At 39.5% G+C, this 25416-nt stretch overlaps 1 protein-coding gene across 8 annotated transcripts in view; it reads left to right on the top strand.

Annotated features, from left to right (window-relative positions):
* Nucleotides 1–1813: 1813 nt before the first annotated feature.
* FAM120B (family with sequence similarity 120 member B) overlaps nucleotides 1814–25416 on the top strand; it is a 56992-nt gene continuing 33389 nt past the window's right edge. For 7 of the 8 annotated variants that reach the window (XM_061990912.1, XM_061990916.1, XM_061990909.1 and 4 more), the window contains exons 1-5: nucleotides 1814–1841; nucleotides 5842–7081; nucleotides 10187–10367; nucleotides 16945–17040; nucleotides 22991–23163. In XM_061990912.1, the coding sequence (XP_061846896.1) occupies nucleotides 6062–7081; nucleotides 10187–10367; nucleotides 16945–17040; nucleotides 22991–23163 (1470 nt within the window). In that variant the 5' untranslated portion in view covers nucleotides 1814–1841; nucleotides 5842–6061. The remainder of the gene's footprint in view (nucleotides 1842–5841; nucleotides 7082–10186; nucleotides 10368–16944; nucleotides 17041–22990; nucleotides 23164–25416) is intronic. The other variant, XM_061990914.1, reaches the window with a different exon arrangement.

Consider the following 25416-nt stretch of genomic DNA (forward strand, 5'->3'; position numbering starts at 1 on the left):
AACTCAGCCTCACGTTTGGAGAACTAGCCTCTTTGCTCCCCTTGAACTCCAAGGACATTCACCATCTTTGCCATGCTAGAAACCATGGATCACATTTGTACTAGACGATCTTCCGAGGTCCCTTCCAATCCAAAATATCCCATGATCTTGAGATTGCCCAGCACTCCATCTGCCCTGTCAGGCAAGCCTGGTGTGACTCTATGCTGAGGCTTGTCTCAGCCTCAGCCTCTATGCTGAGGCAGGAGTGTCACAGAGCAGGAAGGGGGAGCGACTAGGCTCAGATCATGTACTCAGGTTAAAAAAAAATGATGACTCTTCTCAGAAATGTGTTTTCTGATTATGACAGTTCTCTGGATGGCTGGAAATACTCCTTTCTGCTACTGACTTCAGTAGCAGTATTCACCACGTTCACCAGCTCTCTCAAGAAAATCCTCTCTTCTCTTTTCCCTGGTTTTATTAATCATCACCTTACGCCAGAATTCTAAGTAGTAGCTACAAAATACCAGCCCAGACAGTGGCTGCACAGACCCTTCTCTCCCTGGGACAGCCAGCACAGCATGCCACTGTATTGCACTGCATTTTCACACATGAAGAGTTTTTCTGTTCCCCCGTGGCCTGCAGCCCCCTTTGCGCAGTGTGCACATCTTGCACATTGTGCGCTGGCTGCAGTGCAAAACCTGCTGCTAATAAACTTGGGGAGGGGACGGGGGGGAAGCAGTTTGAGTGTATGTTTCTAGGGTTTTCCAAGCCACTTCCAATTTGCGCTGTTTTTATTTCTTTCTGCATCTCTCCATGTGTGGGGAAGGAGGGAGGGGGATGTGGGGGACTGAAACTCCTGCAGAAGGTGATTATAAGAACGAGGATGGGTATGGACAGGGCGGGCCTGAGCTTTTGGAAATGCTCTCTCCTTTTCTAAGAGCATCTGCCTGGAGACGAACAGATGTGGGCACCTGCGGTGACAGGCCACATATGCTCCATCCTATTCACAGGCATTCAGACACGGCTACAATGGTGAGGCTTTGTGAATGCGGAGTCACCAAATATATTAATCTGTGCTCCCCAGAGCACAGCTCTGTTTAATTTTTCACTGGCAATAACTTCTGATCTAATCCTCCTACAGGCTCCCCCACCCCGTCCCTCTTTCTCCCCCTGAAAACATGTGAAGTTATTCAGGTCCCCACCTGTTGCCGGCGGGGTGGAAGCGGGTCGCGCTCCCAGCACGTCCGCAGCCGGGCCGGTGTCCCGGGGGAACGGAGCGGGAGCTCCTCGCCACCGGCAAGTGGCGAGCAAAGCTGCGCAACTTCGGCGCCCTCCCCGCGCCGCGCCGGGCTGGGCCGGGCCGGGCCTGGTCCCGCCGCTGGCATCCGCCCTCCCGGGCCGCTTTGTTTCCCCGGGCCAACGCGGCTCAACAGCCTGCCCAACCCAGGGGCGACATAAATCTCCCCTGTACGACTCGGGGGGGGTGGGGGGAGGATAGTGCTCAGTCGATTTCGGTGCGTGACGCTTTCATCTCCTCATGCCCCGACCCCCCCGCCCCGTCCCGCCTGTGGGTTTGTTCGGGGGTACAATGGCCCCTTCGGCCCCATTGTGGCCGTACAAAGCCGAGGGACACACACCAGGCCGCGGGCGGGGACAGCCACGGTTCAAGCCAGCCCGACCCTCGCCTCGCCCCCCGCCGCTGTCAAGCGAAGGGGCCCGCTGCAGCCGCTGTCTCCGCCTGTGTCGGGGGGGCGGAGGGCGGACAGAGGCAGGGCCATGGGCAACCCCGTCCCCTGAGGCCGGCCCGGCCGCCGAGCGCACGCGCGGCCCCGCCCCGGCGGGAAGCGGAAGCGCAGACTCGGGTCAGTGCCGGGGGGCGGTTACGAGGGGGCGCGTGGCCGTTTAACGATGCGTGGGGCGGGAGGTGAAGGTGTGTGGGGATGGTGCTGGTGAGGGCAGCGGTGAGGGAGTTCCGCTCCTCGCACGTGGCATGGTCCGTGTGCAGCACGCCTCCCCAGCGAGGGGCTCGGCCTATCTGGGACTGGAGGCGGCGGCACACGCACCCAGCGCAGGCCCTGGCCCTGGTTGCCCCTTGACCGGCGGGCAGCTACTGCCCGGCTCGGCCCGGGCAGCGGGAAGTGGAGGACTTTACTTTTCGTCCTTGTGCTGTGTGACTCGGGAAGAGGGCCCTTGTGAGCGCTGTAGCGATTATTGTAAACATGTAGGGCCACCAAGATGATCAGGGGACTGGAACATCTTTCTGATGAGGAAAGGCTGTGGGACTTGGGGCTGTTGAGTCTAGAAAAGAGAAGAATGAGGGGAACCTCACCTAAAGGGTGGGTGTGAGGAGGATGAGGTGACACTTATTCTTGTAGTGTCCAGTGACAGGACTAAGAGTAAGGGCACAAGCTGTAACACAAAAAGTTTCACTTAAACACAAGCTAAAACCTTGCTGTTGAGGGAGTGCTGACCCAGACTGCCCAGGGAGGTTGGGGAGTCTCCAGAAGCTTCCAAACCCTCCTGGACGTGTTCCTGTGTGACCTAATGGAGGCGAACCTGCTTTAGCAGGGGATTGGACCGGATGGTCTTTAGAGGCCCCTTCCAACCCTGACCGTTCTGTGGTTCATTCCTGCTAACAGCCCCTTGCAATGCTGCACATTACTATGGGCATAGTAAAATTTGCGTTATGGTCGTTACTTGCTGCAAAGTTGAGTGGTATCCTCAGCTGCTGTAGATGTCACCTCTGAATTTTTTCTATCTGTAGGCACAAGGAGCGCAAACATTTTTTTATTATTTCAGTTTGTGAAGAAAAAGTCTTTCCTTCTGCAGATTCATGGTACATTTGAAGTCTTTGTGTCACACAAGTATCATTAGAAATAAATGTCCAGTCTTAAACTGCTGCACAGAATGTGCATATTTTCCACTCTTGGGAAACTTCGCATTACAATATAAGACATTTCAGTCCAGATTCTGCCAACTTTATTACAGTGCCTCTGATGAAACACTTTCTCAAAATAGATTTTACTTGTGCTCCTTTCTGCCTCTGTGATGGATAGAGAGTGATTTCCTTAACATGTCTGTTACCGTTTAGTAATGAAACAGGATGGTTGACAGAATGTAAGCCCTTTATTTTTTTAATTTTGCTTTCAGTGGATGTGTTTGATAGTAATATTAAAATGCTGGTAGTGGCCAAGGTGTTTGGGTTTGAACTTATTATTGATTAAACTAAACTAATACTTGTAATGGACTTTTGTTTTCCTGATAATCTCTCTGTCATAGACTTGTTTAAATTGTTAGGCAAGAGAAGTACTTCATGTACAGGTGTGAGGAGGTGGGAAAATGTTTCTTTCCACTTACTACAGTACAGTCTAGCTAGTAAGTTGCTTATCACACTTCTCGCTCTAGGTATGTAGCCACTATGAACAGCATCTGTGCTGAATCATAACTAAAACTTGCTTGGATGCAAAGCATTTTTGCAGAAGTAATGCCTGCTATGGCATACTGTATCTGTGAGTGACCTGAGATCATTTTGTCTAACTACATGTATTAGTGACTGAAAGATGAAGATGTTCACACCCATTGGTAGGTCTCCATAACCTCTCCATAACTCAATAACCTGTCAGTGCTCAAACTATTTGGAATCAGGGCTACAAGTTTCCTGGGAAAGCAAATGGCTGAAGCCTTAAGAGCACCCAGGTAACATTGGAAGTAGCATTGTAGAGAGAGCAGTGTCCTATCTTGTATCCATGCACAGCAATCACAGAATCTCAGGGGTTGGGAAGGACCTCAAAAGATCATCTAGACCAACCCTTCAGTCAGAGCAGGGCCACCTAGAGTAGTCTCACAGGAACTTGTCCAGTTGGGTTTTGAATGTCTCCAGAGAAGGAGACTCCACAAACCATCTGGGCAACCTGTTCCAGTGCTCCCTCACCCCCACAGTGAAGAAATTCTTCCTTGTATTTCTTTAGAACCTCTTATGTTCCAGCTTGTACCCATTGCCCCTTGTCCTATCATTGGACATCACAGAAAAGAGCCTGGTTCTGTCCTCCTGACACCGACCTTTAAGTATTTGTAAATATTAGTAAGATCAATGAAGTAGATAAGTACACATTTAATTCTGATCTTTTAACAACAGTCTACTGCATGCTCTCTGCTTTATTTCATATGTATTTCATATTGCATTTTATAAGATATTTTCATCATGAGGGTGGTGAAACACTGGAACAGGTTGCCCTGAGAGGTTGTAGGACGCCCCATCTCAGCAAACATTCAGAGTTGGACTGGACAGGACTCTGAGCAATCTGATACAGTTGAAGATGTCCTTGCTTATTGTAGGAGGGTTGGACTAGATGACCGTAAAATGTCCCTTCCAACCAAAACCACTCTGATTAGAGAGGATGATATTCAAAACCTATATCTGGAGGATATTAGATATTTAAACTCCAAGGACTCAGGAAAACCTTCGAAAGCTGTCAACTCACAATACTTTCATGAATTCAACTTCCTATTTTTTCCCCCCTTCTTTTTGCATCTATAAGACTCCTGAGACAGTCTGTAATTGGAATGTTGCAATTGGCAGTGGGAAAACCAGGAAAAATTGTACTCGTTTAATTAAAACAATTCTTCAGTGTTTAACTGAGAAGGGATTTGTTTGTTGAACAAAATAACAACAAAATGGATTTTCTGAGAATAAAGAAGAAAACAAAGCTTGATGGAGTTTGTTACCTCGACTTTTTGTTCCAAGGGCCTTTAAAATAAAGTGGTCCTGTGGCAGAGGAAATGATGCTCTAGAGGAAAGAGCACATCAATCATAGAGGTGTGCCAAACCTCTTTGCATTGAGACTTAAAGTGGAAGTCATCAATGGTTTTAAGTTTACCCCACAACCCTGTCTAAGGAAGGGGTAAACTGGTTCATTTGTCATGTTGTTCTGCCACAGAATGAATATATTAGCTACATTATTTATATTAGATTTGTAAGTTCACAAAATTTAGCTAAACCTCTAATTCTTTAAACAGGTCTTGAAAATTCCATTTTCAAGTAACAGGATTGTAAATTTGGATTGAATTTCTGATCCAAAGCAGAACTTCAACTACTAAAATCATTGCAGAAGTAGAGGTATTGCAACTGGTGTCATATCGCTGGGCTGCTGTCTATAAAATCAGATGGTGACTGAGCCATTTGCACGATCGAGGTGTAAGACTGATTTCCAGAGTTATTCTCTTTTTTTTTTCTGCAGACTTCAATTGAAGATGCTTGTATACTTTCAGTGGGAAAATCAAGCCATTAATTCCTGTGTTTATTCTGTCAGCTGTTATAAGGCTTTTAATTACATCACAGAATCACAGAATATTAAGGGTTGGAAGGGACCTCGAAAGATCATGTAGTCCAACCCTCCTGCCAGAGCAGGACCACCTAGAGTAGGTCACACAGGAACTCGTCCAGGTGGGTTTTGAATGTCTCCAGAGAAGGAGATTCAACAACCCATCTGGGCAGCCTGTTCCAGTGCTCCCTCATGTGAACAGTGAAAAAATTCTTCCTTGTATTTCTTTGGAACCTCCTGTGTTCCAGTTTATACCCATTGCCCCTTGGCCATCATTGAGAAGACACTGGTTCCATCCTCCTGACACTCACTCTTTACATATTTGTAAACATTAATGAGGTCACTCGTCAGTCTCCTCCAAGCTAAAGAGCCCCAGCTCCTTCATCATAAGGGAGATGCTCCACTTGCCTAATCATCTTGGTGGCCCAAATCTGCATTTGTTTACCTATCTCTGCATATTTTTCTGTATTTTGTGCCATGAATCTGAAATTTTGTGGGTTTTTTTAATATGAAAACATTTTTATATTTATAATTTTTACAGACATAAAAAACAGATGTGGAAGGTAAAGTGAATGGGCACTTCAGTTGGTTGATGGGAAGAAAACTGGTTCAAACTGTTCAAAGGCCAGGACAAGAGAACAAGCTATCAGCTAAAGGAGAAAGCTGGCTGTTCCATTTCCAAGCTGCTTTTCTTTGATTGTAGAATTTCGTTTTCCTTCGTTGCATTCCTTTCAGGCTGCTTTGAGTTTCAGAAGTCAGCCATGGGCATTAAAGGTTTGCAGTGGTTTGTGACAAACATTTGCCCCGATGCATGCAGAGTAGTAGATCTGAGACAGATGGCAGAAAAACATCACATCAATCATCCCAATGGCCCGCCTGTTATTGTAGTCGATGCCATGTGTTGTGTTAAATACTGGTACACACCAGAATCCTGGGTGTGTGGTGGCCAGTGGCTAGAGTACCTTGTCAATTTAGAGAATTTTATTAAAGCTTTTATGGCAGCTGGTATCAAGTTGGTGTTTTACTTTGATGGAGTGGTAGAAGACAAGAAAAGAGATAAATGGATCGAACGGAGGTTGCAGAATAACAAGGAAATAGCAACAATATTTCAGTTTATCAAGACTCACAGGAAGCAACCAGAGAGAGGAAATATCACTATTCCTTCAGCTTTGCCTACTTTTACACGTTATGCCCTGAAGTTGCTTGGTCAAAAGACAGTATGCACATTGCAAGAGGCAGACTTTGAGGTGGCTGCATATGGTTTGCAACATAACTGCATGGGAATTCTTGGGCAAGATAGTGACTACCTCATCTATGATACGTGCCCTTACTTTTCCATTGAGAAGCTCCGTTTGGACAGACTGGTCACTGTTATGTACTCTCGAGAAGATCTTTGCCACTCCTTGGGTCTTAGTTTGACACACCTCCCTCTCTTTGCTTGCTTGCTTGGCAATGATGTTGTTCCAGAAAACTTTTTGGAAGACTTTTGGCGTAAATGTTTGGCCACCAGTCCCCACAGGAATAACAGCTACAGCAGAAGAATAAACACACTTCTGGCTGTAGCAAATTACATCTCCAAAGTTCCATGCTCATACGACAGCCTGAAACACTTGGAAGAGATGCTACCTTTGGGATCAGACAAGACATTACTTTACAAAGGCGTGGGGTCCTATCTTTTGCCCGGGCAGCAGTCTCCATGGATTCCTCCCAGCTTTACAAATTGCCAAATGTTCTGTCTTCAAGAACAAACAGACATGTGTCAAGATAAAGAAATCTTTCAGGTACCTTTGTTTTTAAAGCTCAAACTTAATGGTTGCTTTATTGCCATGAGTACTGAGTGGAACTTGGTAATGAGTACACTGAATCTATTGATTTAAATTTGCTGGAGCAACATCTTCTACCTGTTAAGTAAAGCCATGGTCAGGATTATTCCCCACTAGAGAACTCCAACCCTTCAAATGAAAGATCAAACCACTTGTCATAAACACTGCACTATTACATGGACTATTGCATGCATCAGGATGAGGGCAGATGCAGCACGTTTAACTAAAAGTGATTCCTCTCTTTTTGAAACATCATGCAGGTCAAATAATGGGGAGCAGCTCTTGTATAGGCCTATAGCTGGGTGTTTCCCACATATTGCACAATGTAGTGACTTGTCTTTTTGCTTTGGGAACCCACAGGTCAGATACAGCTGGTTAGTGGTCTGCCTGGTTGTGTCTGGCCCTTGCAGTCAACGTACCAATGGGAGCTGTGCTAGGAACGCAGAAGTTAAAATTGCTTTTGTGGGGGAGATGAGGAAACTTTCTATAAGGTTAGTTATCCTTTAGGTTCATAGTCCCTGAATGAACTAAAAGCACTTTGAGTGGCTGATTGATCCTTATAGGGCAGGCCTGCACTAGCAAGTTGCATTGACGGCCTCCTGCTTGGGCACAGATACCCTGGTGCTGGGGTGAGAAACTGTATGTCAGACTGGGTTGCTTTCAGGGGGTATATTAGCTAGGGTAGCCTACCTGGCTAGTAGAACTGAGCCATCTTGCATCAGAGCTTATGCAATAGTAGATCTGGAGTACAGTTCTGTAAATTCATGGCAATAAAGATAACGTTAAAGATTTAATTAAAAGAGAAATGTATGCAAGGTAATGTAGTTTAGACCCTATATTAGCTGTCTGTTACTCCTTATTTTGTTAGGTACCCACAGACTTGAAATAGTCTTTTTTTCAATCTGTCTCTTTCTTATCATGAGTATTTTCTTTAAAAATATTTTTCTATTTCCTCATCTTACTGTAAAGTAATCATATCATATACATTTCCTTTTCCAAAAGGACTCTGAACCATTTTAAAACTATATTGTAACCTATTCAATACTCATTGCAGGTCAACTGCAGATATATTTAGGTGATACACATGTCACTTTTGACTGTAGTAGTTAAATAGAAGATGTTATTTTTTTTAAAAAAGCCAACCCTACATCCTAATTAAGTGTTGAAAAATACTGTTTATGCTTGAAGTGCAAGGAAAAATTAGCCAGAATGTAATTATCCAGGTTGGATTATGGGCAGAACAATAGCAGTAATATCCTTACTCCGTAAGAGACTGTACCATGCAGTCTTCATGACAAGTGGTCATTATTTCTTGGCTTGATCTTTCATTTGAAGGGTTGCAGTTCTCTAGCATCATGCTGAGCTAGTGCTGTAATAAAATAATAATGTTTTAGATACTCACTGAAGAATTCCTCACTGTTGCTGTGAGTCCCTATGTTAAACCAGTTCCTGGGACAAGGAAATTGCAGTCAAGGTTGTGGACATGTTAATTTGCTTTTGGTGGTTGTTACAGGTGTTTAAGTATTTCTTTATGTAATGTGTCTGCTTTGTTTCATATTTTGAAACCCATGAGTAGTTCTGCTTGCCTTGCATATAATCTGCACTGCATGTAAATGACAATTATTGGCAAATGGCAAGGAACTAGTATTTTCAAATTATCTCATATATGTGACAATGGTTTGTATAAAATATTTCAATGTTTCATTCAAATCGTGGTTATGTATACACTCAAGTCTTTGTCTTATACAGAGGTACATTTGGGTGATCACATTGCTTACCTGTGTTAGGAACACTGAAGTGTTTCTTCCAGGGAAACCTTTTTTTAATTTATTTATTTTCCTGTGTTCTCTTGATTGTCATTGTACACGGAAACCTCTCATTGATTTTATGCTCTTGTGAGGTTTTTTTCTGAAAGTATGATATTTCAGTAGAATTAGTTTTTATTAGTAATGACCTGATGATTGACTGCAGCTTTGATCTGCTGAGTTCTTAGGACTGCAAACACTGGAATTCTGCAGAAATGATGAATTTGGTACTAGCCAGTAGTCCCGTAATTCCTAGTCAAAGAGGCTGAGAGAGCTGCATGGATGGCACAACCCAAGTAACACAGATAGAGTGGCACATGCAGGGAATGCAGGGAATAGAAACTGCAGTGCCTGCTCACCATATGACTGGGGTCCTGGAGAATTTAGTAGTGGCACCTCATGGAAATAATTGGCTTCACTGTTTGAATACCCCCATAGTTTTGGTCTGAGGTTCTGAAGTAGAAAATCTGTCTGGCTCTGCACTTGGCCAGTCCATGTTCCAAGTGTTATGGTTGAAATCCTGTGCTTCCTAAGGGCAGCTCTGTTGCTTCTGCATCTAAGCTGCTCCAAACCCATGGTTCCTGTTGGTACTGAGTCTGCTTGTAGCCAGCTGGTGTAGCCATATCTGTCTGCATCCAGTGTGTGGTTAATATGCAGCATGGCTAATGCTGTGATTCTGCTTTTCAGCAAAAGCCTTGCATGCCAGGTTTTCCTCTCTAGAGTAAGTTGTATTTCCTTTCTTGGGCAAGAGCTGTTGCAAAGTAAAAGTGTGGTGATGCTAATTTCACCACAATGCAAACTACATAAAGTCAGCTCAGGAAAGAAACAGAGCTGTCTTATACAGTTCATGTTGCAGTAAAAGTTTGGATTTTTTTCATACCTTCACTCACTATTTAAAGTGGGAAAATAACTTCTTCAGGTGACGAAAGGAAGACAGCTCATTTTTCTATCTCTGAATTAAAAATTAATCTTAAAAATGACTCCCTAAAAATTGTCTTGAAAAATCCGACCTTTTAAGAATTCCAGGATGGGTTAAGAAAGGCAATGATGAGTTTCCTAGGAATTTTTTTCCATGAAAAGAGAAATCTCTGAAAATATACTGTACTACCATTACTTGAAAAAGCACTTGTTCCTTCTCTTGTCGTACCCTTCATTTCTACTGACAGAGAAAGTACTATTTCTCAAACAGTGAAATAATTTTGTTACTTTTTGTTCCTTCTTTATTTCGGAGATTATGCCTTCTTTCTTCTTTGAACAGGTAGCTAAAGAACAGCATATCCAATCTGAAAACTATGCCATCTTCAGTATCTTAAGCAGTGGAGAGATTGAGTGCAGCAACTCTTTGGAAGATGAATGTGACACAGAGATTCCTGGGCAGGCACTTATCTACCGCCCTGCTCGTCAGCATATTTATTCTATCTTATTGGAATCTGGAAAAGGTAAGGATTAAACTACTTACACCATTTTTCAAGTATACTTTCAATTTTGAAAGATAAAATCTTGAATTCATTATTTCAGTGGCTGCATCATCATGGCATTGAGGATGAAATCTGTGGGCAACTGAAGTGTACTTCTCTAATGAATTCACAGAAAATGGGACAGTGAAATGGCAGGTTTTCCACATGCTATGCGGTTTCAGTGCTTTTTAAAAGAGATTTTTTAGAAATTGGGGTTTTTTTCCCCTTCTTAAATGGGACATTGTGAAAGTTGTTAATGGTCTCTTCTGGAGAGAGTCCAGTACAGGGCACCAAAATCATCAGGGGACTGGAGCATCTTCCTTATGAGGAAAGGCTGTGGGAACTGGGGCTGTTTAGTCTGGAGAAGAGGAGACTGAGGGGGGATCTCATTAATATTTACAAATATCTAAATGGTGGGTGTCAGGAGGTTGGGGCATCCGTTTTTTCTATTGTACCTAGCAACAGGACAAGGGGTAATGGGATGAAGCTGGAACACAAAAAGTTCCACTAAACATAAGAAAAAACTATTTCACTGTTCAGGTGAGGGAGCCCTGGCACAGGCTGCCCAGGCAGGGTGTGGAGTCTCCTTCCCTGGAGATCAAGAGCTGCCTGGATACGTTCCTATGCGACCTGATCTAGGTTGACGTGCTTCTGCAGGGGGGTTAAGGTCCCTTCCAACGCCTACCATTCTATGATTCTATAATCAAAAGATTGAGCAAAACAGTAGCTTTTAGAAGATTTTGAAAGTTCAAAAGGATATGAAGCCTTATGTTGTTTTGATATGTATCACTCCTGATGGATTAGTGAGTTATAAAGACAACTTCTGCAAGACAGTAATGCACAGTTACAGTTACACCCTCTGTTGATATTAAGTCTGAAACTCTAGGGTAGTCAAATATAGTTACTGTAGTATTACAAAAGCAAGTAGTCATGCCAGTGATTATTAGTTCTTTCATCAAACTGCAAGGAAATATGATTTCTTTATCTGGTGGTGTAAACAGATTCTGTAGCGTGTATCTGTGTATCCATGTTTCCATTCTGCTTTAAGACAGAGAATTCTTTATCCACATTCTTGGACAAATTTTGTAAGACTTACATTAGTTAAATGTTATCTTTACAGTATCACTTAGACAGCGGATTGAAAATTTTAAATGTACTAAGCTTTTGTTCTTTTTAATATGTTGAGTTCTCCTTGGTAATCACTTTATATTTTATTAATGAAAGTACACCACCATCAAACCTAATACTCAATGTGCTTAGAAGGGCACAGAAGGGTAATTAAATCCTCCAGTTCCTTCAGTAACTAAAGTTTGAAGTTGTGCCATAATAGGAAAAGAAAAATAGGAAAAACTGAATCATAGTTTATATAGTCATTTGGAGAGAGTACCAAAAATCTCAGCACTAATCATGCACATCTGTCATTTGTCATTTTTCGGCCTACCACCTCTAAATTTTGTAGACTATTATAACTTGGCTGGGTTTTATTTATTCCTTTAAGCAGCAGGATAGTCATTGATGTTTTCAGAAACACCCAGACCAGAACGTCTGATCAGCAATTGTAGCAGTGAGATGGCAGGGTAGTGGTCAAATTTGTATTTGTGTTACAGTGTTTGTAGTACTTAGATGAAGAGGATTAGAATTGAAATACAGAAGCATTAATCTAGAATCTTATTGAAAATGAAATCTGATTACAAAAAATGTCTTTTTTTAAGAAAGTGATTTTAGAAGAAACCCACAGTTCATAAAGAAACCCTCAGTTCATGCTTCAAATTCCAGAGATAGTTTTCTGAAGTAAATCATTATGTACCCTCAATCCTTAACCCTTCCAGAAAGGTAGGTAGAGTGTGTCTGCATGGCACCTCTATTAAATCTGCATTTTTAGTTCATGTAGCTACCTGTAACTTCTTTAACCATGTCACTTCTATGTTCATGAGTTGTTTTCTTTTATTCCAGTGTATAGCTGCTTCTTTGTCAAGAATGTAGGTCATTAATCAGAGTCTGTAGGGGAATTCATAAGTAAACATAAGCATTGTTTTTTATTACTTTGCTGCTAGACCTAAAAGAAGGTTTTGATTTTATAAAGTAGGTAGAATCCTTTGCTAGTTTCCTTCAGATGAGGTCACGTTGACTGCTTTTTGTAATTCCTTGAGGGGTAGGATGAGAAAAAGTAACCTACACTGTATGTAGATTGTAGTACAATGTAGAATTATTTTGGATTAACATTTAAAAGGAGCTTTTTGGAAAGAATTAAACAATTAAATTAGTCCATTTGAAGTCTGTTGCCATTATGACACAGTTGCTGATGTAGTTCATTTGAAGCTAACTTGGCTAACTCTGCACAAGGTTCCAGTTTGCAGTGGAGATGTATTTGTTACAGATCCTCTGTTTTATTCCATAAGATCCCACAATAACAAGATTCCTGTATTGGAAACTGACCTCCTTGCAGTTTGGAAATCTGCTTATTTACCATTAAATATGAATAGAAAAGCAGCCAACATTTAGTAAAAGCAGTGGTTACAGTTTTAGTAAGAACAGGTTAAAAATCATGTAAACTATTTCCACTACCCTGAAACAAGAAACTCTTATTTTTTAATGTCTAGGTTGAGGTTTCTTAGGGTGCCTAAGAGACCCATGAATCTGTAGGAGCTGGATGTTATTGTATCCTTTGAAATCACTTGATTACACCATGCCACTTTTCCTGAAGCCATAGTGTGATAAGCATTTATTTTGCTGTCAGTGGCAGTTTAAGTAATTCTCTTGCACAGCCACTGATTTCAGTCTCTGAGCAACCTTTCAGTTGTGCTGGTGCAGCTGTTCTTGCAGCTGTGTGGTGGCCTGGTTTGAGGAACTTAAAATAGCCCCCCTCTTCCCTCCCTTTCTTGCAATCAGGTAACTAACCTGGCTCTGTTCTCTGATCTGACTCTTTGTGTAGCCACAAACAGCTGTGGTGAAACAGCCGGAGGGAATGGCAGTGAGTGTGAATGAAGATATCAGTGGTCATCTGTGAAAATTAGCAGTGCTACGTGAGTGTTGCTCATGTAGTTATCTGTGCCTTTGGTATAGTTTGGTATATGGCAGGCATGTGCATACCTTTACTCATGGAAGTGGTGCTAGAATCACAGCCTTATTTTTGACTCTACAAAAATAATTAGTGGGTTGATGGAAATCCTGATAATGTGGCATTTGTTGCCTATGTATTTAAAAATTATCCTTGTAATTAGTGGAGATGTTTCTGATTATTGTGTGGAATATTGCATATCATGATATATAAATTGTCAACTTGCAGCATCTTTCCTAGAAAAACAGTAGTTGACCTTGTTAGGCCAACCAAGCTCGCTCTTTTGTGTGCAGAGTTCAGAACAAAGCTTTCAGACTTTGGCACTAGCACAGTCCATGGAAATACCTGCACCTGCATGGCTGTTACCAATTGTGAGGGTATGGAATGCAGCCTAAGCCTGTGGCCAGTGCCTGGAAGTCCTGGCATCACTCCCAGTTCTAACAGTAGCAGGTCAGACTGATCCTCGCTTTGACACTGTCAAAAGCAATCCCATAGCTGAATTTTTGCCATTTACCACCAGTGACCACACAGATGGGCTGCCATTGTTGCAGGTATAGAGGAGCACACATAACAGTGTTTCCAACTGTCTCGTGTTTTGGTGTTTTGCATATAGCTGAAATTGTCCCTAGGCTGCTTAAACATAGTGCTTCACAGAATCACAGAATGGTAGGGGTTGGAAAGGACCTTTAGAGATCATTGAATCCAACCCCCTGCTAAAGCAGTTTCCCCTGCATCAGATCACACAGGAACGTGTCCTGGCGGATCTGTAAAACATCCAGAGAAGTAGACTCCACACCCTCCTTGAGCTTCCACAGGTCATTCAGAGTCTATTTAAACAAAGGAACTGCTATTTTTTTATTTCACTGATAATATTGTGTGCATTATAGGGAAAAAATATTGAAACATTTATTTTTTTATTCCAGAGATATTTCCATGCAGGGAGAGCTGCCGTTTAGTAATCATGTCTCCAGTTTGTTCTTGGTATGTTAATGTGCTGTCAGTTTGCAGGACCTTGCTTTCAGCTATACTTATTTGGCTACTATTGTAAACGGGAATATACTTTTATTACTAATGGACTGCAATGGTGAAAAGCCCCCATCTGATGTGATGCTACGACCTCTACCACTCACATACTTTAAAAGAAAAAAAACGAGAGGTTTTCTGTTCTCTTTTTACTATTCTTGAGCTCAATGGGTGATGTAAAAATAGTGTTTCACTGACAATCAGAATTGAGAGACATTTTGGTAAATTGTTCTGTGGGTTATGCCAGCTTCTCCTTAGCAAAGCTATTATATTTCCATGCTCCTTCTTAACATCCTCTTAGCTTCTCCCCATATTCTTGACAACTCCCTCCTGCAATATATGGTGTTGTCAAATATATTACCTATTGCCTCCTGCTATCCCTAAATCCTATCTACCTTTTTATTCAACTTTATCTCTTCTGTAAGTACTTGTGTATTTCTTTGCCTCCAGTGTGTTCAGATACAACAGATAACTTGACTTTCCTGCTTTTTCTTCAGTTTATAGCTTGATAGGATCGCTCTCAGCTGAGTCACCAGTTTCACAAAATGTTTAGGAATTTAATACATTTGAAATCTCTTCTCCTCTGCCACAGTTAGTTTGAAACAGACCATTACATCCATGAGTTAATTATAAGACAGATGTCCTAATTATATTAGTCTTGGTTCCTTAAGTAGCCAGGCTAAAATTTGGGAGGCTGAGCAAGCTGAATAGATTGAATAAAGCAGAGTAATTTACATAATAAACCAGAATGCTAAAACATCAGAATGTTTCTGAAAGTGACTTTGGGGTATTATATTAGAGGAGTTTGTTTATGAAATAGCATTATTATAGGCAGTGATTTATAATCAAGATATGAGACTATTCAGGTACTGAAATGTGCAGTTTAAGGCTTTTTTTTCCCCCGCAGTAGGCATTTTTCATTTTATTCTTAATGTCATCAGTTTTTGAACAGTGAAGCATGGCAAGCCAGGTGTAATGCTGTCCCTGATAGTCCAGCTGTTGGTTCTTCAGTCCCTCACCTTTATTGGGAGTTTTTGGTGCAGGTCTGTGGGTAAGAAAGGAGAGAGGAAGCAGGGCTATGAAACAGATTTTGTCATGTTCTTTCCTCCCTTTCTTATCCCTGACACTAGAACTCCATCTGAGGAATTTCTGCCCTTGCACCATAGCACACTACTTGCTCATTCATTTATGCCAACAGTCATTTGCAGCGTCGAACTATGAACAGGATCGGAAAATTAATGTGACCAAATTTTCTGGGGTGGTGGAGGGAAGAGGAGTGTTGGAGTGATTTGTTTGTTCCGTCTAAGCTAGGTGGATTAAGGTTCATAGTGTGGCATCAGAAATGCTTATGCAGTAAAGTGAAGGGTGACTGGAATTTATAATAAAAGGAATTTTTCAAAACAGCGGCTTCAGCACTGCGTGAGAGCTGGAAGGAATTAGAGATGCAGTCCTGTGAATCTGGAAAAGGACAAAGGAAGATAAAAAAAAAGGCAAACAAGCTTTGGTCCTAGAAAAGATGTGAGTGGAAATTGAGGGCCCTATGGTATGGTTATCATAAGCAAAATCTGGACAGAATGCAGAAGTGCCATTTATAATGACAATAATGATTCCAGTTGTTTGGTTGGGTTTTTTTTAATTAATATTTGCATTGGAATGATTATGAGCTATCTATTGGAAATTGGATAGATTGCAGTAAAATTTCACAAATGCTTGAGCTTTTTCTGAAGATAGTTTCATCTGTGGTTTTTTGTTAAAAAAAGCATCAAGTAGTGAGATGCACAAGTCAAGTTGTGAAATTTTTAATTTAAGGGGCACCCTACTCTTTACTGGGAGGCGGAGCAGAGTTGAGGTTAGGGGGTAGGAAGCCACTTGAGCTATTATGCATAAACAATCCCTTTATACTAGATGAAAGGTCTGGAACAATGGGCTGTAAAAGCTCTGCATCTGAGGGTGGGATGACTCCATTGCTGTCAGCTTTCAAATAGCCATCAAGGCCTCCTTATAAAGATTTTGTCTCAAACCCTGACACAGGAAATGTCAGGGCAAGTTGGGAGGAGAATCATATTAAGGACAGCCTGCATATATGGGAATGTGACAGCCCTGAGAGACTGAGGTAGCTCATATAGGTTCCTAAGATATGCCAGATGCCTCCACAGTTTCTTGAGCTGCCTTGGGATAAGCAGGCCTAAAATTGACTGAAACTGTTTTGGAACATTCTCAAACATTTTTGGCTGCAATTCCCAACTCTAAACTCTGGTTTAGAGTACATAATTCAAACTCTCTTCATTTGTTCTGATGATTTGTCTTAAAGATACTAAAATTATTTTTTCTTTATTTGTTTTCAAAGAAGCTGAAGAAATAAGTCATTATGAAGTGCTTTGTCTTCCTTTAGAATCCTGATTACCACTTCTTTCAACTTCTACACTAATGTCCGCGTTTGCATTTGACTACTTACTGATATAATTCTGTCTTTATTAGGTGGAGCCTATCCTTTGGTAAAAGAGTGGTTTGTCTATTTTGGAAATCCTCTCCAGCAGCCGGAGCTGATACAACCTGTACAACCTTTTATTCCAGGTAGAATAAAAATGTGTTTAAATCTGAATTGAAGTAATGAGATCACTCAAATCAGGTTAGACAATCCATCATCACGTTTAATATGGAATCCGAAAAGACTACGGAGAACAAGGAGCGAAAGTAGAAATGCCACATGCCTATAATTGCTTTCAGTTGCCCTATGTAATTATAAGAGGATTCAGCTTTGAGCTACATGTTACTACTATGTCTTGTTAAACCCAGTGCTAATTCAAACATCAGTTCTAAAAAGCAAGCAATTTCTTAAAGGTTTTTAAATACTGCTCTGAGGCCAGGGGAAGCGGTGGGTAGGGCCATATTAAAATTCTTCTATGAAGCTGTTTGAGAGAATGTATTAATGAGACTGACAGAGAATATAAAAAATGGTCATTATTAGATCACCTGTGACAACCCAAAAAGATAATCCAGTTTTCAATAAAAAAGTAGACTGTGTCTGTGAAGCTGCTTCTGTCATCTTAAGTGTGAAGTGTTTTTTGTGTTTGTATCATTTTTTCCTTTGGTAAAGGACACATTCATGAACACTTTTAGTAAAATTAGTGTTACGAAGAATATTTTACATTTATGAAGCAGTATCATGCACTTTAGTAAAAAGATGAGGCACTCTAAATGTCACTCATCTCCTTAACACTGAATTTTACCATGCAATACAAGTTTAGGATGGGAAATGAGCAGTACTGTATCAATTGTGTTATCTTGGAGGGAAAACCATTCCAGTTGTTCATTTGTGTATCATATTGTAGTCACAACCCTACCTTTACTCTCATAGCTCACTCTCTCTGTCTGGTCATCTGCTATCATGTGGATCAGGAGCTCAGAGGTTTTTTTAGTCTTTCATATGAAATTAAATAGTTCCATTGATATATAATACTATGATACCAAGCTTTTCTTAAACAGATTCAGAAGAAGTTGAAATCCATGCACTTTTTTTTTTTCTTGCTTTAGAACCTACTTGTTTGTAATTTTCTAGGGTTATAGTAATTTTTCTTTTAAAATATCCTAAGGTGGTACATTCATCTTCATATTTGAAACTTACCCATTTAATGAGAGTCTTCAAATTCAAAGGTGAAGGAAGAACAGTTGCTCTTTAGATATCAACCTTTTCAAAATCCTTTTATAAGGAACTGATTGGAAAGAAATGAGTTATATAGACCAAGTACAAAGTTTAATCTGATATACAGTATTGTCACTGTCCAGTGCTCCTGAGAGTGATTGTCTAATTGATTTGAGGATAGTGTGAAATTGCTGTGAAATTCTCCAAATGGATATGTATATGCAGGGTAAAAATTGATCAGTCTGTCTTATGCAACTATTTTATTTCAGCATAAAATGGTCTGGAAACATACATTTGTAAAACAAGCAAACAAAACTCAGCAAAGTATAAACCATACCTCTGTAGTTACATTTCAGTTTGCCTAACGAGTATACTGTATTTATTGTTGTGAAATTTTCCTTCCCATATAGTGTAATACCTTCCTGCCCCTCTGGAGAAAAATCACTTAATCTCATGCACTCTGGTTCTGCTGCTCTGCAAACATGCTACACATAGAAACCACCTTCATGTTGACAATAAACAGGATTTTAAATCACTATGTGTATTTGTTTATAGCAATCACAGAAGAGGAGTTTATAAAAACAGCATCTCAGCCATAATCTTTTCTAACTCAGTCATGAAAGGCTGTTCAGACAGACTATTAAAAAAGGGGAGGAGGACTTCTAGTGTTTATTTTTAGTGCTCTGTTGTCATTCCTTCAGTGAACAAATATTTTTCTAAAATTTTTACAGTCCATATTTGTATGCCTTACATTCGCTCACGCATTTTCCACAGCATGACTTTGTAATTCACCAAATAAGGTGCTCAAAAGCGCATCGCATTTTTTAGACAGGGATCTAAATTTAAAGTTGTTGTAGGAAGTTATAACCTAAAGATGTCAATCAAGATCAAGTTACTCAAAAAGAGAAAAAAAAACCTTGCCAGAAACTATTTGAAATATTACAGGTGCAATTAATGTGGGAAGGTTCTGTTTTTCAGAAAAAATGATAACGGCATCGTCATAACTGCTTTAGAAGTGTACTGAGAATTTATGAGAAATCCTGACTATTGAATTTGATTTTTAGATTAAAAAATCTGAAGAAAGAATATTTGATATGAGCTTTGAACTGTAATATACATAACTGTAAATATTTAAAGTTTTGTATTGATCTGAAGAAAAATCTAGAATTCCCACTGATTTTTTGCAAATGTGTAAATTAGCATAACTGTCTTGTATCTCAAAAGATTGCAGGTGATGGACTGAATGTGAACTTTTTTGAAATATTGAATTCTAGAGGCTGTAAAGTAATAGCTTAAAATAGATTTAACCTATAGCATGTACTATGTATACGTATTTTTCTTGAGAGATAGTCTCCTGATTTGGCATCTGTACTTGCTCACGGTCTTTGTCTCTTTTTCTCCCTTCTGGAGTGTTTCCTTTCAGTTTAATGAATGTGATCATTATGCTTCCCACACATTGACAGAGTGGCACTAAAATTGATAAAAATGTCTCTGAGAAATGACATTTGTTTGAAGATCTGTGATCCAAGAAAATACTGCGTAACATCCATATCTTGTGAACATAACATTTCTATTTGATATGTGTGCAGTTTCTATGGAACAGAGGAAGTTCTAAAGTCTTTACTGGAAATGTATGGATTCTGCTTTTTTTTTTTTTTCTGAAAATATGTAGGATGTTGCAGCTTCACACCACAGCAGTTTGGATGTGCTTTCAGTATTCTGATCAATGCATCTTCTAGGGTTATATCATGGATATGCTCATGTTCAAAATGCCATCTCTTGAATGCTTCTTTAACGGTCAGATTTAATTGACATTTGGGTGTATGGCATCTTTAAAATTGGTCGTGGTTGTTGGCAAGTTAATGTTGAGTATTCCTAGGAAGTACATTTGTATAAGCTATTATTGCTCAGTATTTACATGAGCATGTAAAATGATTGTGTTAAAGTTCCATTACTGACGTTATAAAATTAATTTTCAATGGTCATTACTTCGAATATACATGAACAGTTACTAATATATGTATATATATCTATGAACACAATAATGGCATGTTTTAAGTTGGTATAAATGTGAGGATCACTTTTGTATAAGCCTTGAGTTCAATGGTATCGTGTGAATGCATTCCACAACTTTTGCATGTGTTGCGTATTCATAAATCAGTTATTGACATTCAGACAAATGAAATTAGTATTTAAGTATTCCCTTCAAGTGCTCTTGTTTATCATGATGCATTCTACATGAAAATGTCTTTAAGTGTGTCAGCAAAAAGGAAAAATGAGAAATCACTGCTTTTTCTCTTAACTCATTGGTTGTCCATTTTTGTGTTCAGGAAAGTAGTATCTCAGCCTCTGTGGAGGTCTCTGTGATGCTCTTCTTGGCGTTCCCAAGGATTGCAGTTTACGTAGTACTGAATGTGTTTTTCACAAATTTCAGTGCGTGTTAGGAATAACCACAAACGTATGCAGTGTTGGATCATCTCTCTGTAATTCATAGGAACTTGTGGTTCCTACAACCCCAGCAGGATAGATAATTTTCTCATGACTAATCTTTACAGTAAAGATGTATCACTTATATACTATATGGCTTGTTTCCCTTTTGTTACTCAGTTTTGGAGTTTTTTAGGTTGATTTAATAAATATTTCGATGTATTCAGAAAGTAAATATTTCTCTTCTCTATACAAGTAAATTTCTCTCTTTCAGGAATGTTTTCTAATTGCAGTGAAGTATTTGTGGTGAGGATGTAACTAGAGCGGAGAACAGTTTGGGGGGTCTGTTGTATCTGAATCTTAGGTCTGTTGTTAACTGTGTGCGTGATGGGAGTCATTAAACCTTAATGTGCTTGTTTCTTTGTTTTACTTATCTTTCATTTAGGGGTTAACATAATGACTCACTCTTGGTTATTACATGGAATTTAATTGCTTGTAGAAGAGATCCTTTCCGAAAAATAATGCTTTTGGTTGGTATGTTCCAAAAAGTGATAGTGTCAAGTTTTCTTTCCTAGAGTAAATAGCTCATAATTCATCACTACCTCTTTTTTCCCAGGCACAAGTAGATGTTGTTTCTGAAAGTGTAAGAAACTGTTTATGGAAGAGATGTCTTGAATTTTTTGTTGAGCTCTCTCAATATAGATATGTAGTCTTGATTATTGATGTGGTTCATGTTTTTACTCTGAAGAAAGAAAGATTTCTATTATTAGGTATACCCCTGGATGGAACACACTTAAAAAAACCTGTGCAGATGAAAGGAGTACTTTCCTTTAACTGATTCTTGGTATATGTCTTCATATGCAGCTGATTGGCAACCTTCTGGAAAGCAGAAACCATTAAAAGTATTTTACCCATGTTTTGTTTTTATGCATGTTCTATTTGCTTTTGTTCCTGGAAGTCAGTCTCTGCTGTTACTTGTTTTTTCCTTAAGGCAGCAATTACCAATATCAAACCCAGTAATCTGAGTCTTGTGTGCTGTCTGTGCTGGACCACTCACTGACAGTATTTGTGCTATCTCTAACTTACATTTCTAACTCCAGTCAAGCAACTGGTATTTTTTACTAATGTACATATTTCCCTACAAATAAGGTTAGAAACTTACAGATTGTCAGATGGTAGTTGTTTACATGGTTAACAGTTCTGGTGGGAGAGTTAGTCTAAAAAAAAAAAAAAAGAGTAAAAGAAACATCATGAGGGAGATGAGGAAAGAAAATACTAATTTTTCTTCTAGTTTCTCCCTCTCCAAAGAATTAGTACCATTTGGTTAATGGGCATTCTTGGCTAAATAAACATTGTCTATGTAGATTTCAGCACCTTGTCACTTTAATCATTTATTATCACCAACTGTTCCTAACTGGACTACAGCTGCTGCATGTCACACAAAAAAGGAAAAGGTGTTACCAAATGCAGCTTAATTAGCCAACATTTAAAATTCACACCTCGTTTTATTTAACTACAGAAGCAGCATTACTTTATTGGAGGAGTCTGTCTTTAATTGGGGTTCTTAGGCATAACCAGTTAGCTGCTCTGTTATTTCACATGCATTTGTGTTTATTTTGATAATAGATTAAATGTAATTTAAACAGGGAGAAAATTTTACAGTAGTTCACACGTCACAAGCTTGAAGATGGCAACATGGGGTAAATATTAAGGATCTAGAGACCAGGGCAAATGATGCTATAGAGACTCTGGAAAGAAACGTTATACCTAACTGATGACAGGGGTTTTTTTGTGTGTGTTTGCAAAAACATTTCATAGAGTAGCGTAGGACGTGCAAAATACCAGATAGCCTTGGGTTTTGTTCCCAAACTGGAATATACTGCAGAGGAGTCATACCAACACAGTGTTGATAGAGAATGAATGTCTGGCAGCAAATGGCCTAGGTGTGTGGTTTGTTTATTAAAATAGGTGATTAAAACAGGAGGCTGTGAGAGAATTCTTCGAGGAACCCTGATAGACTAGCTCTAGGAGACAGAGAGAAGAAATACATGTAGGGTTTTTTTTTACTGAATCGCTATTTTTTGGTGAAGCTAACTTCATTTAATGTGGTGTATCCCCAAGGGAAAGGACACATTTGTGAACAAACTTTGTTCTTGTAAATGGTAAAAAGCTGCTGTCTCCAAATCGTCTATATTGTAACAATTGAATTCAGTCCTCTCTGCTTAAACATGCCTAGATTCAATACAATTTGTTTAAATTACAGGCCTTATTTTTTTTTTTTTGTTGGCTTTTTTTCCCCCCCCAAATGCCAAGTTTTGTCAAATGCATTTTATTTTCAATTCCATGGTACTTGCAAGTACTAAGAGCAGATCATTTGTTTCCTTTCAGATTGTAATGAAGTAGGCATGTTTTACCTTGCTGATGCCAAGATAGAATAATGGATTTCTTTTGTAGGTGGAACACCTAATTTAAAAACACTGTGGTTTGCCAAAGGACCTGATGTGGAAAAGCAACGGTATAGTACATTTCTGGCATGCTTTCACCTTCAGGAGGGAATGGAAGAGCTCCAAGCTCTAGAAGCACCTGTTGCAGCATTCTGCTGCTTGCTGGCTTATCTTATGATGCAGGTAACTGGGACAGTTGCTTTTTCTTCATCTGTCAGCCCTGATACACATGGTTGACTAATAAACTCACTCTTGCTAGCCTGTGCTGTTTTTTTCTCTTAATCTTTACTGTAGGCATAGTTGATCAAATATAATAGTACTGCATTACAGTATTTTTAATTACTCCATTTAACATGCAGCATCCTGTTTAAGAAACACTTGGGTTTTTTTAGTAGTTAATCATAACTCTCACATGCCCATGACAAAGCCCCTTGGGCAATTTAACAGACAGAGTATAAACCGAGGAATTTGTCTAGGTTTTCAGGACCCATTTGCAAATTAAAGCTTCTCTTTTTGAGTTTCTTTTGTGTCATCAAAAGAAGACCTTCCCTTAGGTGACTATGCAGGCTGTGCAAAGAGACAATATAAATATTTACTCAGCTCTGATTCCTTTTCGTGCCATCTTGTCAATCTACTCAGTTTCAACACAGAATTGAGGATATGACTCTTCTCATTAAGTTCTGAGTAATAGGGGATCATTAAGTAGCAATTGTGTTATAATTCTAAATATTTGTCAGGCTGCACACTACCTTAATTGTAATAAAAAGGAACACAAAATTAACCACAATATTGCTTCATTATTTAAATTTCTCTTAGGTATTTAACATATTGTCTGTACTTGCCACCTTTCACATGCTGATCTCACAGCAGATGAGAAAAATTATAATGCCTGTATCAAATCCAATAGGCTCTGTTGCACTTTTACTTACACTGAACAATATTTTATCTTTTGTTTTGCTTATTCAGACTTCACTTTCCTCGGTAACAGATTTATAATGTTGTGCAACACACAAGAACAAGTTGTCCTTGAATTTTCTTTTCTTTTCCTTCATATGTGTTAGATGATGCATTGAGGAAGTACAGATGGGAATTACACAAATGATCTGTGTGATCTCCGTATTGCTCTTTTTTTTTCTCCCCATAATTTTTGTATGGCAGAATATAAGTGGAAAGTGTTTTGAAGGTACATCTCTAAACAGTGTTTCATGCCTTGCAGTTTCAATTCAGCAAGATATGTATCATGCATTTAGCTTTTAACATACTTTAAGTGTTTTTCATATTTGGATAAGAAATCACAGTTTCATTTATTTATTGTGCTATCCTGTACACACTTTCATAGCATGATTACTAAATTATTTGAGAAGGGTTTCTTTAGTGGGTTTGGGGAGATAGAACACCTACAGATAGATGGGTTCAGCAAGTTTTGATCAGAGTATATTAATAAAATGGGGGAAAATGTTTTCTAGGGATATGGTTTTCAGAACTTATTATCCAATGACAGTTAAAAATAGATGAAAACAGTTTTGCAGCTCATGTTTTCCACAACAATAATAGCAGGGAGATCATGTGAAAGCCTTAATTTGATGGAATATTTTTCATGGCAGTGCCAGCTTTACACCACCTTTCCCATTTTCCTGATCCTCTTCTGCTCTCTGAGTTGCACTGGTACAACCCACGCTGGGAACCAGACTAGGGAATTGGTTTCGATTAAAGCGTTTTTCATTTCTGATTTAAACTTTGATTTAAGCTTTGAACATATTGTCAATTTGTTTTCTTTGTGTTTGAGGGGAAAACATGAGAACAAGACTGTCAGCAGCCATGCTTTGAGCTGACCTTATTACTTTCATTTGTTTTATAGCTGAGGAAACAAAGCTTGTCTAAGTGTGGCCTAATTCTCGTTCTTTCTTTCTACTTTAGTTTCAGATTTATATTAGAGAGAAAAGGTGGACTGTTATCCGAAAGATGATTTAAGCTGAGTGATCGTAGGTTGCCTTGAAGTAGATTTAACATCATTTCCTTCATCTTATATGAGGGAGAAATAAACTTTTAAAAAATTTCATGAGGTAGCATTTATTCTAACCTAAAGTTAAGTTTTTGCAGGAACCAGCATAGTGACCAAGCCATCTGGCTTCCTCAAATTTTATGTGCAAGTATTTAATGAAAACTTCAGATTTTTTTTTTTTTAAGTGAGAAAAGATATACCATAAACAAATCTTACCTATATAAAGAAAGTGTTGAGAGTAATCTTTTCAGTGAGGGTCGTTTTCAAATCTCCTCCAAATGAAGAAGAAAAACAGTGAAAAGGTTACGAAATAATAGGTCTGTCTTTAAAGTCAGGTAAAGGAATGAATGAGTTCAAATATTAAACTTGTGGAGCCTCCAAAGAAAGAAATTCTCTTTCAAGCTCTTACAGTTTTGGAAGAAGTCTGACAGTGA

The sequence above is a fragment of the Colius striatus genome, chromosome 2 (assembly GCF_028858725.1).
Source record: "Colius striatus isolate bColStr4 chromosome 2, bColStr4.1.hap1, whole genome shotgun sequence".
NCBI lineage: Eukaryota > Metazoa > Chordata > Aves > Coliiformes > Coliidae > Colius > Colius striatus.